The following is a 15,190-nucleotide window of genomic DNA, read 5'->3' as shown; positions in this document are numbered from 1 at the left end:
TTTAATGCATTTGCCATGGATCCATTCCTTTTTCTTTCCATTACTCCTACTTTCATCAGTTCTCATTACGTCTATCACATAAATCTTATCAGAATTCTCTTCTCTTTCAAGTATTTTCTATTCCAACAAATCCAAGGTAAGAGAAACCCACATAAGATGGTAGGCACTGAGAGAGGGCATCAGAGGGCAGACAAACTGAAACCACAATCATAGACAACGGGCCAATCTGATCACATGGACTACAGCCTTGTCTAACTCAATGAAACTAAGCCATGTCATGTGGGGCCACCCAAGATGGATGGGTCATGGTGGAAAGGTCTGACAGAATGTGGTCCACTGGAGAAGGGAATGGCAAACCACTTCAGTATTCTTGCCTTGAGAACCCCATGAACAGTATGAAAAGGTAAAATGATAGGATACTGAAAGATGAGCTCCCCAGGTTGGCAGGCGCCCAATATGCTACTGAGCATCAGTGGAGAAATAACTCCAGAAAGAATGAAGGGATGGAGCCAAAGCAAAAACAACACCCAGTTGTTGATGGGACTGGTGATAGAAGCAAGGTCCGATGCTGTAAAGAGCAATATTGCATAGGAACCTGGAATGTTAGGTCAATGAATCAAGGCAAATTGAAAGTGGTCAAACAGGAGATGGCAAGAGTGAACATTGACATTCTAGGAATCAGCAAACCAAGATGGACTGGAATGAATGAATTTAGCTCAGATGACCATTATATCTACTACTGTGGGCAGGAATCCCTTAGAAGAAATGGAGTAGCCATTATAGGCAACAAAAGAGTCCAAAATGCAGTACTTGGATGCAATCTCAAAAATGACAGAATAATCTCTGTTCGTTTCCAAGGCAAACCATTCAATATCACGGTAATCCAAGCCTATGCCCTGACCAGTAATGCTGAAGAAGCTGAAGTTGAATGGTTCTATGAAGACCTACAAGACCTACTAGAACTAACACCCAAAAAAGATGTCTTTTTCACTATAGGGGACTGGAATTCAAAAGTAGGAACTCAAGAAACACCTGGAGTAACTGGCAAATTTGGCCTTGGAGTATGGGATGAAGCAGGGCAAAGGCTAATAGAGTTCTGCCAAGAGAATGTACTGGTCATAGCAAACACCCTCTTCCAACAACACTAGAGAATACTCTACACATGGACATCACCAGATGGCCAACACTGAAATCAGATTGATTATATTCTTTGCAGCCAAAGATGGAGAAGCTCTACACAGTCAGCAAAAACAAGACCGGGAGCTGACTGTGGCTCAGATCATGAATGCCTTGTTGCCAAAATCAGACTTAAATTGAAGAAAGTGGGGAAAACCACCAGACCATTCAGATATAACCTAAATCAAATTCCTTATGATTATACAGTGGAATTGAGAAATAGATTTAAGGGACTAGATCTGATAAAGAGAGTACCTGAAGAACTATGGACAGAAGTTCGTGACATTGTACAGGAGACAGGAATCAAGACCATCCCCAAGAAAAAGAAATGCAAAAGGGCAAAATGGCTGTCTGAGGAGGGCTTACAAATAGTTGTGAAAAGAAGGGAAGTGAAAGGCAAAGGAGAAAAGGAAAACTATACCCATTTGAATGCAGAGTTCCAAAGAATAGCAAGGAGAGATAAGAAAGCCTTCTTCAATGATCATACAAAGAAATAGAGGAAAACAATAGAATGGGAAAGACTAGAGATCTCTTCAAGAAAATTAGAGATACTAAGGGAAAATTTCAGTCAAAATGGGTTCAGTAAAGGACAGAAATGGTAACAGAAGCAGAAGATATTAAGAAGAGGTGGCAAGAATACACAGAAGTACTGTACCAAAAAGATCTTCACTACCAAGATAATCATGATGATGTGATCACTCACCTAGAGCCAGACATCCTGGAATCTGAAGTCAAGTGGGCCTTAGGAAGCATCACTACGAAAAAAGCTAGTGGAGGTGATGGAATTCCAGTTGAGCTATTTCAAATCTTAAAAGATGATGCTGTGAAAGTGCTCTACTCAATATGCCAGCAAATTTGGAAAACTCAGCAGTGGCCACAGGACTGGGAAAGGTCAGTTTTCATTCCAATCCCAAAGAAAGGCAATGCCAAAGAATGCTCAAACTACCGCCCAGTTGCACTCATCTCACACGCTAGCAAAGTAATGTTAAAAATTTTCCAAGCCGGGCTTCAGCAATACGTGAACTGTGAATTTCCAGATGTTCAAGCTGGATTTAGAAAAGGCAGAGGAACCAGAGATCAAACTGCCAACATCCGCTGGATCATTGAAAAAGCAAGAGAGTTCCAGAAAAACATCTATTTCTGCTTTATTGACTATGCCAAAGCATTTGATTGTGTGGCTCACAATAAACTGTGGAAAATTCTTAAAAATATGGGAATACCAGAACACCTATCCTGCCTCCTGAGAAATCTGTATTCAGGTCAAGAAGCAACTGTTAGAATTGGACATGGAACAACAGACTGGTTCCAAATAGGAAAAAGAGTGCGTCAAGGCTGTATATTGTCTCCCTGCTTATTTAACTTATGTGCGGAGTACATCATGAGAAACGCTGGGCTGGAGGAAGCACAAGCTGGAATCAAGATTGCTGGGAGAAATATCAATAACCTCAGATATGCAGATGACAACACCCTTATGGCAGAAAGTGAAGAAGAACTTAAAGAGCCTCTTGATGAAAGTGAAAGAGGAGAGTGAAAAAGTTGGCTTAAAGTTCAACAGTCAGAAAACTAAGATCATGGCATCTGGTCCCATCACTTCATGGCAAATAGATGGGGAAACAGTGGAAACAGTGGCTGACTTTATTTTTCTGGGCTCAAAAATCGCTGCAGATGGTGATTGCAGCCATGAAATTAAAAGACATTTACTCCTTGGAAGGAAAGTTATGACCAACCTTGATAGCATATTGAAAAGCAGACATTACTTTGTCAGCAAAAGTCCATCTAGTCAAGTGTATGGTTTTTCCAGTGGTCATGTATGGATGTGAGAGTTGGACTATAAAGAAAGCTGAATGCTGAAGAATTGATGTTTTTGAACTGTGGTGTTGGAGAAGACTATTGAGAATCCCTTGGACTTCAAGGAGATCCAGCTAGTCCATCCTAAAGGAGATCAATCCTGGGTGTTCATTGGAAGGACTGATGTTGAAGCTGAAACTCCAATACTTTGGCCACCTGATGTGAAGAGCTGACTAATTTGAAAAGACCTTGATGATGGGAAAGATTGAGGGTAGGCGGAGAAGGGGACAACAGAGGATAAGGTAATCACCGACTTAACAGACATGGGTTCAGGTAGACTCCGGGAGTTGGTGATGGACTGGAGGCCTGGTGTGCTGCGGTTCATGGGGTCACAAAGAGTCAGACATGACTGAGCCTCTGAACTGATTCCAACAAAAACACATCAATTCTCAAAACATACCCAATAATATTGTTAAAAATTTAGTGTGTCCCTTTTTGCCTCATGTAAACCACAAAGTTCTTACAGAGCATTCAAAGTCCTCTGGAGTCTGCTTCTTTCCTATCTCCTTTTTCCTGCTTCTTTTCTTACACTCAATGATCCTGCAACACCTGTTTATTATCTGAAAATGCCACACATTGTATATTCTTCCATGTCTTTATTATACAGGTTTTTGTCCACCAACTCCCTTTCCACCATCTCCACGCACTGCTCACACCAGAAATTAAACACATGCTATATTGTTTAGATTTCTTTTTTAACCAACTCTTCACGGTCTAATCAGATTAATACCTTCTTAGTCTATGTTCCCATTCATAACTCTTTATTCATGTTTTAAATCAGCATTTATTACATTATATTATGCTTAGTTTTTATATAAATGCATTGAGGGTAAGAGTTGTGCTCACACTCTCTTGTAAACTCAACTGCTAACAGACATTCAGAATAAAAAAGGGAAGGAGGGAAACACTAAAACATTGTCTTAGCAAAATTTTGCTAAAGGTTTCAATGATATGAAAGTGTGAAAGTGTTAGTTGTTCAGTCATGCCCGACTCTTTGTGACCCCATGGATTTAGCTCCCAGGCCACTCATCCCTGGGATTCTCCAGGCAAGAATACTGGAGTGGGTTGCCATTTCCTCCTCCAGGAGATCTCCAGGGATCAAACCCAGGTCTCCTGCACTGCCGGCAGATTCTTTACTGCCTGAGCCACCAATGAAACCCCTTCAATGATATAGCAATTATGATTTACACATAATAAAGATAGCCTCAATATAAGAAGGTAAGATTGCAATTGAAATAGAAATAGGAATACAGATATATATTTATAATATAACAATTCAACAAAGATAAAGATAACGTAATTAGATGATTGAAAACCATAAAAATATGGCTGTTTTGTATATCCATGGCAGGAGTGCAAAAAAACTGATGGGAGTTTTGAAGAGACAGAAGAAAATAGAAAACAGGAGATTATAAAAATGAAGGAGGATTAAGGAAAAATGAGTAGCGCATACCAAAAAGAAAGGAGATAAGGAAAGTATGTGTATAATGACAAAGAAAGACAAAGTCCACTTTAAAGGAAGTAAATGGTAGCTTATGGGATATGAATTATATTAGTTTCTGGGCCCATTCTGCAGAATTTTTTTAATTATAGCAACTTTTAGGACCATGTCTGCAGGTATCTTTTAAGTACTCAGTCTCTTTGAAGACTTTTTCCATACACCTATACTAGTAACACACATCTAGTTATAAATTTAGTTTCCTTTTGGATCTTGAATATCTTCCACATTGTAACAACTAGGAATTTGAGGAAAAGTGTGTCTAAAGGGGGAAGATCTATAAATATGGAACCTACTGGGATAACACTGATTGTCCTTTAATTACCCTGTAATGACTACTAGAAGAAAAGAAAGAAGTAAAAAATGAAATTACCCTATATGTTCTAAAAGGAAAGAAATATACAAACAAATGCCAGAATATAGAAATTCATAGTTTGATGTGTAAATCTCACATGTCAAAGTTTTAAATCCATCTGAGGCACAGTAAGAATTCTATTTATGTTCTGAGCAATAGTCAAAGAGAGGGTTCTAGATGGAGACACTAGGGTATGATGTCCAGTCACCTAGGAGTCAACAAATACCTACAATCAATCTCCCAGTTGATTAGATTTTGAAACCATTTTCTTATAGATTGGTTGTGCATCCATTTTTACTCTTGCAATAGTTTCCACAAATATCAGAGGCAAGTTCTTTTCCATCTGCTGGCTCAGTGACACAAGGCACCTCAAGTTGTCAGGGGCCAATCTTAGGTATGTTCCCTTTGGAAGCATTCTTTCCTGGGGCACAGAGCCATCTGAAGTCAACTGAATCATAAATGATTAAATGATAATTATTTAAGCAATTGAATTTACATGGTAAAAAAGAAAAGTTCCAGCTCTTCACCTTTTACGGTATTAATTTTTTCTTGATTCATAGAGATTTGATCAACCTTCCAGAAACACATTGCCAGACATTTAATTCTTTATAGATGAAGAAAATGCTGGTAGGTGGGGTTCCAAATAATGGAAGATGGTATCCACAGACATCTCATAGTTTTGAAAAATCTAAACCACTATTCATATATATTTCATTCTCAATCTAAAATTATTGGGAGGTTTGAAATTCCCTCAGCTGAAATGTCCTGCATGTAAAAAATCTATTTATTTATTTATTTTTGCTTGTGCTGGGTCTTCACTGCTGCTGCATGTGCTTTCTCCTGGTGCTGTGAGTGGCGGCTACTCTTTGTTGTGGTGCGAGGCTTCTCACTGTGGTGGCTTCTCTCGTTATACGGCGTGGGCTCTAGGTGCACCGACTTCGGTAGTTACTGCGCATGAGCACAGTAGTCGTGGTGCGCGGCTTTGTTGCTCTGTGGCAGTGGAATCTTCCTGGACCAGGGATTGAACCTGCGTCCCCTGCGTTGGCAGGTGGAGTCTTATCCACTCTACCACCAGGGCCAACCTGAAATGTCCTAAATTTTAACTTTCAAATTGTCATAAAAATCTTTCTTTGTACCTAAGTAAAATTCTGCTCTCCCTAATTTAACTGTTTCTTTTATTTGTATAACTGTGTGCATAGAAATCATTTTCAGCATCTTTTTCAATTGCTCTTCACTTTATATATGTAAATTAAAAGAGACTAAGTAACCCCTTAGTTTTCTTTTTCTAAAACGCATTATCTTTTATGTTTCCTTGTTTCCTCTTTGTATTCCTTTCTCATCTAAATCCTTACTAGTCTTACTACTTCGAGAAAAAAATAATAAAAAACATTTTAAAATTGTAAAGCACATAAGAGAGCAGGAGAACCAGTTTGATCTCTTGGTAGTTTTCATTTTGTTTTTAAATTTTGCACATCATATTTTAAGTTGACATTTATATTGAAAACAACTTATTCATATTTGGAACTTTGAGTGTCTTTTCTATTTAGGTGTCTCTAAAACTCTTTTCCACTTTGAAAATTTTAGAAGTTAAATAAATTTTCTGCCCTTTTCAGAGAAGAAAACCAGTTTATAATTTATCTTTTTTTAAAACCAATGGAGATTACAGCATTACCCTTGTTTTCTTAGTTTCATGTGTCACCAACTTTTCTTACCTTTTTAACAAATTGCAGAGAATGGGAATCATTCATTTCATTATCACTGAAAATAGAGTGCTAAACCCCAAACATTGTAAAACCATTTGATTTTTCCTAATATCTTTCACATTACCCTAATACTGTGTGATTCCAGTTAAAAGTGATGGTCAGTTTATGTCCTCCAACATGTTAATACCCTCTTACACAATTATTCTCCACTACTAGTCAATTTGTTACCCAGGATGCTAGCTTTGCTGGTTTAGGATATACTCATGCATTTTAAGATATGATTCATTTCCACAGGAGTTTCAAAATAGAATCATATCTGACATAGAGCTACTTTCCTTATTGTTAAGTTTATTCTCATTCTTCTATTTTACCTGTGCAAAGAAAAGAAGCATCCTCATAGAGTGTTAGATATTCTTGTGTTCTCTAAGTGCCATAAAATCTTGCCATTGTAGAAATGAAGCTTATTAATAAGTCTAGAGGACAATGACTAAGTAACACTGCAAAGACTGAAGTTTAGGAGTTCATAGATCATGGGACTTTACCTCTAGGGACCTATTTAGTTTGACCAGAAAAAGTAAAAAAAGACTCATAATAAGACACTAGAGAAGATGAGGAAATAACTTATGTTTATTAATGTAGAACAGAACACAGTATACTCAAAATTTTGTTACCTTGATTTATAACTTTCAAATATTTCATCGTATGGCTTATGAGCATCCATTTTTACTCTTGCAGTAGTTTCCACAAATATCAGATGCAAGTTTTTTTCCATCTGCTGGCTCAATGACACGAGGTGCCCCAAGTTGTCAGAAGCCAGTCTTAGCTGTGTTCCCTTTGGAAGCATTCTTTCCTGGGGCACAAAGCTATCTGAACCCAATAAACCAAAGTTCACAAGAATAGGAAGCATAAATTTACATTGTAAAGGATTTGGCCCTTTGTAAAAGTGACTTTTTGTACCTTGGGTTCATATATGCTGCCTTTAGGATAGAAGGCAAGATATATTGTTCACTGGCTTAAGATATATAGTGCACTAAATAGGAAGCATCCTAAATTTGAAAGGTGTTCACCTCCCAGTTGATAAAAATCTGACCATTAATCAGTCCATTCTACCACTCCATCAGTGAGATGCTTCTGGTAAGTGTAGTAAATTCTATGGGTGTAAGCTTATTATCACACTTCATTTCCTATAAAAATGTGTCCAGAGCTAAAGTTGCATGGACACCATAGGAACAGATAAGGCAGAAAAGGTATTCTGTAAGTCCATAAATGGTAGTGCTAGCAGAAGCACCACAGTTGGGAAAGAAAAATCAGCACAGTATGGAGACAAATCTCTAATACTTGCAGAAAAAGTAGACAGTGAGTCTATGGAGAGTATGATGAGGTGTGGCACCATACAGGGAAGATTTACATCTGCATGGGAAACTTTGGCATTCAGCAAAAAGATAGATTACCCAAGTGAGGGGGAAATTCATGTTGCTTAATCTATGCAGAGACTTCAACTATGCTTCTATCAGCACAGTTTAGTACCAATTAATAATAAATAGCATGTGATACCAATGAAACAATACTAGGATAGCTGGGAAAAGAGGTTGTTTTACATCACAGAAGGAAGTCTTCTTGTTCCTGTATAGTGAATAATCTCTAATAGTCTTTTACATGGGCAGTCTCTGTCATTTCTGAAAAGTCCATCCATGTATACTTCTCCTCAGACTCCACCATAAAAAATGTATACTCTCATTCTTTCTTAGGTCTTAAAGAAACAAACCAACCATTAGCCCTCCTCACAAATTAGTATGATCTATACTATAGGCCATCTTCCCCTCCAAGAGAAGTGTACAACTAATGGTTATTCCCTGACTGGAAGAAAGGCAAGACGGCAGCATAGGAAGACACTGAGCTCATCTGCTTCCATGGACAGAACAATCCTAAAGCTCTATACAGAGCAACTTTTCCTGAAGAAGCCCTGAGGGGAGATTTGACAGCTCCTGAGGAAAGATGAGGAAAGATGGAGACACAATATCCGTGTGAATCCAACCTCATCCTCATTGTGATGTCTTGTGATACAGAGGGTCATAACTGAGGGGCTTAAGTGCAGATTCTCCCACCCTGCAGACAGTGACAAAACGGCAACTTAAAGCCCATCTAGACAACATAGGAAGAAAATTCACAGTTACTCAAGTAGCAGTGACAATGAGCCATGAACTGCTAGAGCCCTCTTTGAGGTCAGAGACATCAGCAAGCATCATGGGTTGAGTACCCTTAGAACCCCCACCTTGCCATTTATTTTACCTTCACTCCTACTAGAGCTCCTGAAGAATAATAAACTCTTCAAGACATGGAGTATGTTTGAGGAGGCAACTTATAATAACTACAGTAGAGCGATTAAAAAGGGGCTGCAGTAAGGGAAGTCAGGAGTTACTGTCTCCAGAATGTGAGACAGTAATTTCTGTTATGCAAGCCAGCCAGTTTGTAGTATGCAGTATCGCAGCCCTAGCAAACTAGTACAAAAACTATTCTCTATCAGATGAGAAGTGATAGAGAATTTGCTCTGTTACTTAACTAAAAATTTAGAAAAATCTATTTGTGTAAGAATATGTCTCTTTTTCACTATAAGTAGAAAGTTTATTTGCAATCTAATGCCTGTGTGTGTCTCTTCTTTTGATGTCTTGGTAAATCTGATTCTACTCTTGATCCGTAGGTAAGGTTGTAAATCTGAGCATGGGAACTTTATGTGTGGTTGTATTTCTGCAATTGAGAAACTCATGTGAATGTGAAATAGTCCAACTCAAGGAGATTTTAATAATTTTTGTACAAAGCCTCTAAAAGAGGCTGACATGAATCTATAATAATACAGCCCATGTTGCAAAATTTTAAAAATGAACTTCTACCCCTTTAAATTTGCTAGATTTTTCAGAAAATTTCTTATAAAAATGACTAACTCAGAAGTGTTTTTCTATGAAAATCCAAATTCACATAGTGAAAATAAATCCTTGCACAATTCAGATTCAGTTGATAATATTTTTAATAAAACAGTGATAGATATCTTTTCCAACCTTACCAGTAAAGATTATAAGACAAGCATTTAGAATTAGAAAAAAATGCAAACTTATGTGTTCAATTTGAGATATAATTCTGACAGCTCTGTAGTGTGTCTATTTAGACAAAATGTTTAATACTTCAGCAATTTTAAGACCTTGGTTTGCTATTAAACATAGTAATTAGTAGATATTCTTTGAATAAGTTTTGAATTATTCAAAGATTGAATGTTGAAACATTCAGTGGTGTGTGTGTGTGAACTTATTTACATCTTTATAGAGTGTCTATATCTTTTGATCAAGTTACTGCTTATGTTCATTTTTGCAACTTTAAGAATACCATTTATACTACCTATAAGAAAATGTGAACAGAATGTGTGTGTCTGTGGGGGTTATATTAGTGTGCTCATGAGTTTTGCTAGTTTACTAAAATGATTGTACATGACAGATGATTCTACTCTATTTTTCCTTCAAGAACTCTCAGTGGAATATAAATTGCTTATGTTTGTTAAAAGTAATAATTAATATGGGTGACTGAGGCTATACTAGAATTAACATGACCAAAAACTATCAAGGGGAAAAAGGGTACATTTATCCTAAGATAAAATGTTTATTCCAGAAATTGAAAGTGGATAGTAAACAGCAAAACTAAATGGCTTCGATACATGCATGTAATCATTTTTAGTACTAAAGAATACTAAGTTATAGACACCAAGAATCGAATGTATAATTTGTTTTAGTAAGAGTTTGGTATGTTAAAATTGTCTTAATCAAGGCATGATTTTTCTTTCACTACAAATAATGCACAGTGTTTTCAATAAAAAGAAGGTATTGTTAATGTGTATTTATAAAAGAAGACCTGAATGGATATAGAGAGCTACAGATGGTTTTTAGGAAGCAAATTCTATTTGCTTTGGATATATATCATATAATTATATATGCATATATATAATTTCAAATAAGGAGCTAAACTGAAGCAATGATATATATTAGTTTTGACAACATTTGCATAGTAAAGGTTTGATAGGCTTATTTAAATAAATTTAGAATTGCTATACTATTAAATATTATATTAAAGAAAGACTAGATTTTGGATATCTGTTAGAATGACATAACACATTGATCTTGGTATATTTATTCTGCTTTTAACTAGAAGCAGTGAATGTAACTCTCTACTTCTGTTTAATTTTCTTAGTAATCAGAGACTCTGTAAACAACTCACAAAGTGTTTTAAACAGTTCTTAGTAGGAAGAAAATGAAAGGAAAGCAAAATTTCATAAAAATAAATATTGCTACTTTAAACCTTAGTTCAGTCTTTTATGGGGATGGGGTATTGTATGTACTACAATGTGTACTATATTTCTTACTATGAATCACTGTCAAAAAGTATGAAAGTCACTTCCATAAGGGACCCTCCCCTTTTCTTGCCATTTATTTTGCCTTCTATCACACTCAACAGCTGAACTCCTGAAGAATAATAAATTCTTTAGACATGAAATGTGTTGAGTTGGTGACTTATACTAACTACAATAGAGCAATTAAAAAGGGGCATCAGTAAGGGAAGTTAGAAGTGGACAGAGCAGCAAACACAGGCCAGGGGGAAACAAGGAGGAATAAGGAAGAAAGCCTGAGAAAGAAGAGGGAAAGGGGGAAAAGTTTTCCTAGCCCAGAGCCCATAAGTGGCTGAAGAAAAGTGAAGAGGAAGATATAGGAAGAAAAAAGGAAGGAAATGAAATGGGTTCAAGTAGCATAACGTTAATCACAGAGAAAAAACCTGGTGTTTCCCAGATCTTTGTATTCCAAGAACAACTTCTGTGGCTTCTACCCAGAATTGTGTGACCTCTGGGTGCCTACACGCATGTTCTCAGACTGTGTGTTTGCTCTTGAAGAGTCTGCCCTCTTTGCACAGACCTGGCAGAGACCCAAAGAAGGGTAGAATGTGGGCAAGTTGCAGCATTTCAGTCCTCATTTTAGCAAGTCTCCTGCTATGTGCTCATAGGAATTCCTGTCTCTGAGAAGGACTCTTGTTAAAAGGAGAGAGACATGTTCTCCCTGTTCTCAAGGCCATAAAGAAATTTGCCTGTTTTGTATTTCTAGTGCTTACTTCATATTAATATTATTCCTTAGGAACTGAGGCTCAAGATTACTATAATCTTTGATTGTAAATGCTTAATATGTAACATCTCTCTCTTCAGAAGTGAATGTCACTCCCTCCTAAGTGAAAGACAAAATAAACTTGATATCAGTGTGCATAATTAAATAAAGGTAGAACATCCAAAAGCTTCTGTCTGAGTTTGATCATCAGTAATGACCGTCAATAATCAACAAGGGCTCTTTACACTACAGGCATCACTTAAGAAATCTTTCTATAACTCACTAACTGTCTGCATACCCTCCTCATTGCAACTTTCATTTCTTGATTCCTGAGTGTGTAAATGACTGGATTCAGGAAAGGAGTGAGAACTGCATCAAAGATGGCCAGAAATTTATCCAGGTGGATGGAGGGAGATGGCCACGTATAGACAAATATCAAAGGACCAAAGAACAAAACTACTACAGTGATGTGAGCAGAAAGTGTGGACAGAGCCTTGGATGAACTGCCTGAAGAGTGTTTCTGAACAGTGAGAATGATGATGATATAGGAGATGATCAGAATGAAGAAGGAGCCAATAGAGATGAATCCACTGTTGGCTGTGACCATGGACTCTAGTTGGTTTATGTCTACGCAGGCAAGTTTGATCAACCGAGGAAGGTCACAGTAAAAGCTGTCCAACATATTAGGTCCACAGAAGGGTAAGTTTACCACAAAAACCAGTTGAACTGTGGAGTGGATAAGGCCGATCATCCAGGCAGCCACTAAAAAGGAGATGCATAGTCGTGGGCTCATGATGGTCAGATAATGGAGAGGCTTACATATGGCAACGTACCTGTCAAAGGCCATGGCGATGAGCAGCACCACCTCCACACCACCGATGACATGGATGAAAAAGATCTGAGTGATGCAGCCACTAAAGGAGATGACCTTACGTTTTCTGAAAAGATCATAAATCATCTTGGGAGAAGTGACAGAAGAAACACCCATGTCAATGAAGGAGAGGTTGGCCAACAGAAAGTACATGGGAGAGTGTAAGTGAGGGTCCGAAGTCACAGTGAGTATAATGAGGGAGTTTCCCATCATGCTTGCCATGAAAAATGTGGAGGAGAACACAAAGAGGAGAAGCTGTATTTCCCAGGAGTCAGTGAGTCCCAGGAACAGAAACTCTGATACCAAGGAGTTATTTGCTCCATCCATGGACTTTGTTAGCCTTGTTATCTGAAGGAGGACAAAAGGAGAAAGTGTAAATTATGACAATTGTGTTGATGAATTTGAAGAAGAAAGGTCAAAGTTATGAAAGCCAATTTACATATTAGCATGAAAACTGATATAAAATGCTCATGGCCTCTAAACTGTGTTTACACAATAAAACTGGTGGCTGTTATATGGAGCTGTTCTTGCCACCAACTTATCTCTGCATTTAATACCGTTTTCTTCCTCCATGGGTTGATACACTATATTACTCATGAGACACAAGAAAATAAACATGAGTAATATGGATTCAACCCCAAGTCTCTTTGATTTTGGGTTCAAAACTATTATCTGCCCAGTCATATAGAGCTAATCACTATTGCAATCTCTTTGAAGCCTTATAAACCTTCATCCAGTAGACAGACCTATCTCCTCCTTCCTAATCCCTACCTCTGGGAACACATTCATCTTCAATATTACTTAAATATTGATTGCATCTGTGAAGTCTTACTTTATTATTACTAGAATTTAAATTACTAGAATAACTACCAAATTTTCTCTGTATTTAATACCACTCTGCTTCCTTCTAGGGTAGACGCTATGATGTTATTAATGACATATAAGATCAGTCAACATGGGTAATAGGAATTCAATGTGAAATTTTTGACTTTTGGATCAAAACTAATATAGGCTAGCTCCAATCACACATACTCTTCACTTCTCAATTCTTCCATCAACTTTTAAGAATACAAGCCTTATTCTCATAGACAGAGACTTTCTTTTGACTCCCCAACTCTGGAAGATACTTGTCTTCAAGTTCTATTAAATTTTAACCATATTTGTGAGGTCTTGTTTTATACTACAAGCATTTATTTTACTATTCCTTGTATTTTAGTAAACCGAGTACTGGTCTAACTCACCTCGTAGGCTGTAAGCTTCCGGAAGGCAGGGATTATGATTTATTCATATTTGGATTCCTTGAAGCAATGAAAACTGATCCACACAGAGGTGCAGGTCCACAACCTGTTACCAGTCTGCATCATGTTAGGTGCAGAAATTGAGAGTGTTTAGAAACTTCTCTAGAAATTTCACAGGATAGCAAACAAGTATAAAATTTTGTGTTTGTTAAAGTGTCAGTCCATGAAGGACTGAAGAAGAATCCCCGATTCTCCACCAAAGATAATTTGAGAAGTACTGCAGGGCAATGGCACCCCACTCCAGTATTTTTGCCTGGAAAATCCCATGGACGCAGGAGCCTTGTCGGCTGCAGTCCATGGGGTCGCTAAGGGTCGGACACGACTGAGCGACTTCACTTTCACTTTTCACTTTCGTGCATTGGAGAAGGAAATGGGAATCCACTCCAGTGTTCCTGCCTGGAGAATCCCAGGGACGGGGGAGCCTGGTGGGCTGCTGTCTAAAGGGTCTCACGGAGTCAGACACGACTGAAGCGGTTTAGCAGCAGCAGCAGCCCTAAGGTACTTAGCACATAGTCTGTGAAGCTTAAAACTGTGAAGGGCATCATGCAATAGTGAAAAGTATCTTGTTCAAACCTCTATGTAAGAATTTATCACATTATCTTGTAATTTTAGTTTTAGTTACAGAAGCAATAGAGCACAGTGGAAGGAATATGTCCTTTGGATTCTGTAAATCAAGATTTAAACTGTACTTCAGTTACTGACAAAGGTAATTTTGGGCAAGTTCTTGAACCTTCATTTATCCATGACATTACAATTAGTAATTCTAACTCCTCAGAGCAAATAAAATCATTGGAATAATAATTAAATAATTAAGGTTTTGCAATAGTGCATTCAATGTATACCTACTATAGGTAAATATTCAGTAAATGTTATTTTTTCTTCTTTCACACACCTATAATAGTGCTCAATATAAAACATAAATTAATAATAAGAAAATAAAATGGTATTGGGATTGGCGCCAGGAGATAATATAAAATTTCCATATCTAAAAGATATTTCATTACATCTTCTAATTATCTCCTATATAATAATTGGAGAATATAATATTCATATTGTTTAGGGGCTTCCCTGGTGGTCAGATGGTAAAGAATTTGCATGCAATGCAGAAGACCTGGCTTTGATCTCTGGATTGGGAAGATCCCCTGGAGAAGGGAGTGGCTACCCACTCCAGTATTCTAGCCTGGAGAATTCCATGGACAGAGAAGCCTGGCAGATTGCAGTTAAAGAGTTGGACACATTTATTCACACGATTCTTTTAGAAATCAAACTAAAAACCATCTTGTGCAGATTAAATATTTTGCTTTCTAAGAAA

The 15,190-nt window shown here is 37.4% G+C and overlaps 1 protein-coding gene across 1 annotated transcript; it reads right to left on the bottom strand.

The window, feature by feature from the left end:
* Positions 1-11,968: 11,968 nt before the first annotated feature.
* LOC110149942 (olfactory receptor 4F3/4F16/4F29-like) lies at positions 11,969-12,907 on the bottom strand. Its single transcript, XM_020912675.2, has one exon. The coding sequence runs from the start codon at positions 12,905-12,907 to the stop codon at positions 11,969-11,971; it is 939 nt and encodes a 312-aa protein (XP_020768334.1).
* Between the last annotated feature and the right edge of the window lie 2,283 nt (positions 12,908-15,190).

This window comes from Odocoileus virginianus, chromosome 6 (assembly GCF_023699985.2).
Source record: "Odocoileus virginianus isolate 20LAN1187 ecotype Illinois chromosome 6, Ovbor_1.2, whole genome shotgun sequence".
Lineage (NCBI taxonomy): Eukaryota > Metazoa > Chordata > Mammalia > Artiodactyla > Cervidae > Odocoileus > Odocoileus virginianus.
The sequence above is the reverse complement of the archived record's forward strand: the minus strand, read 5'-3'. Positions and strand labels throughout refer to the sequence as shown.

Coding starts and splice junctions, on each gene's coding strand:
- LOC110149942 (XM_020912675.2), bottom strand. CDS start 12,907: ATGGATGGAGCAAATAACTCCTTGGTATCAGAGTTTCTGTTCCTGGGA.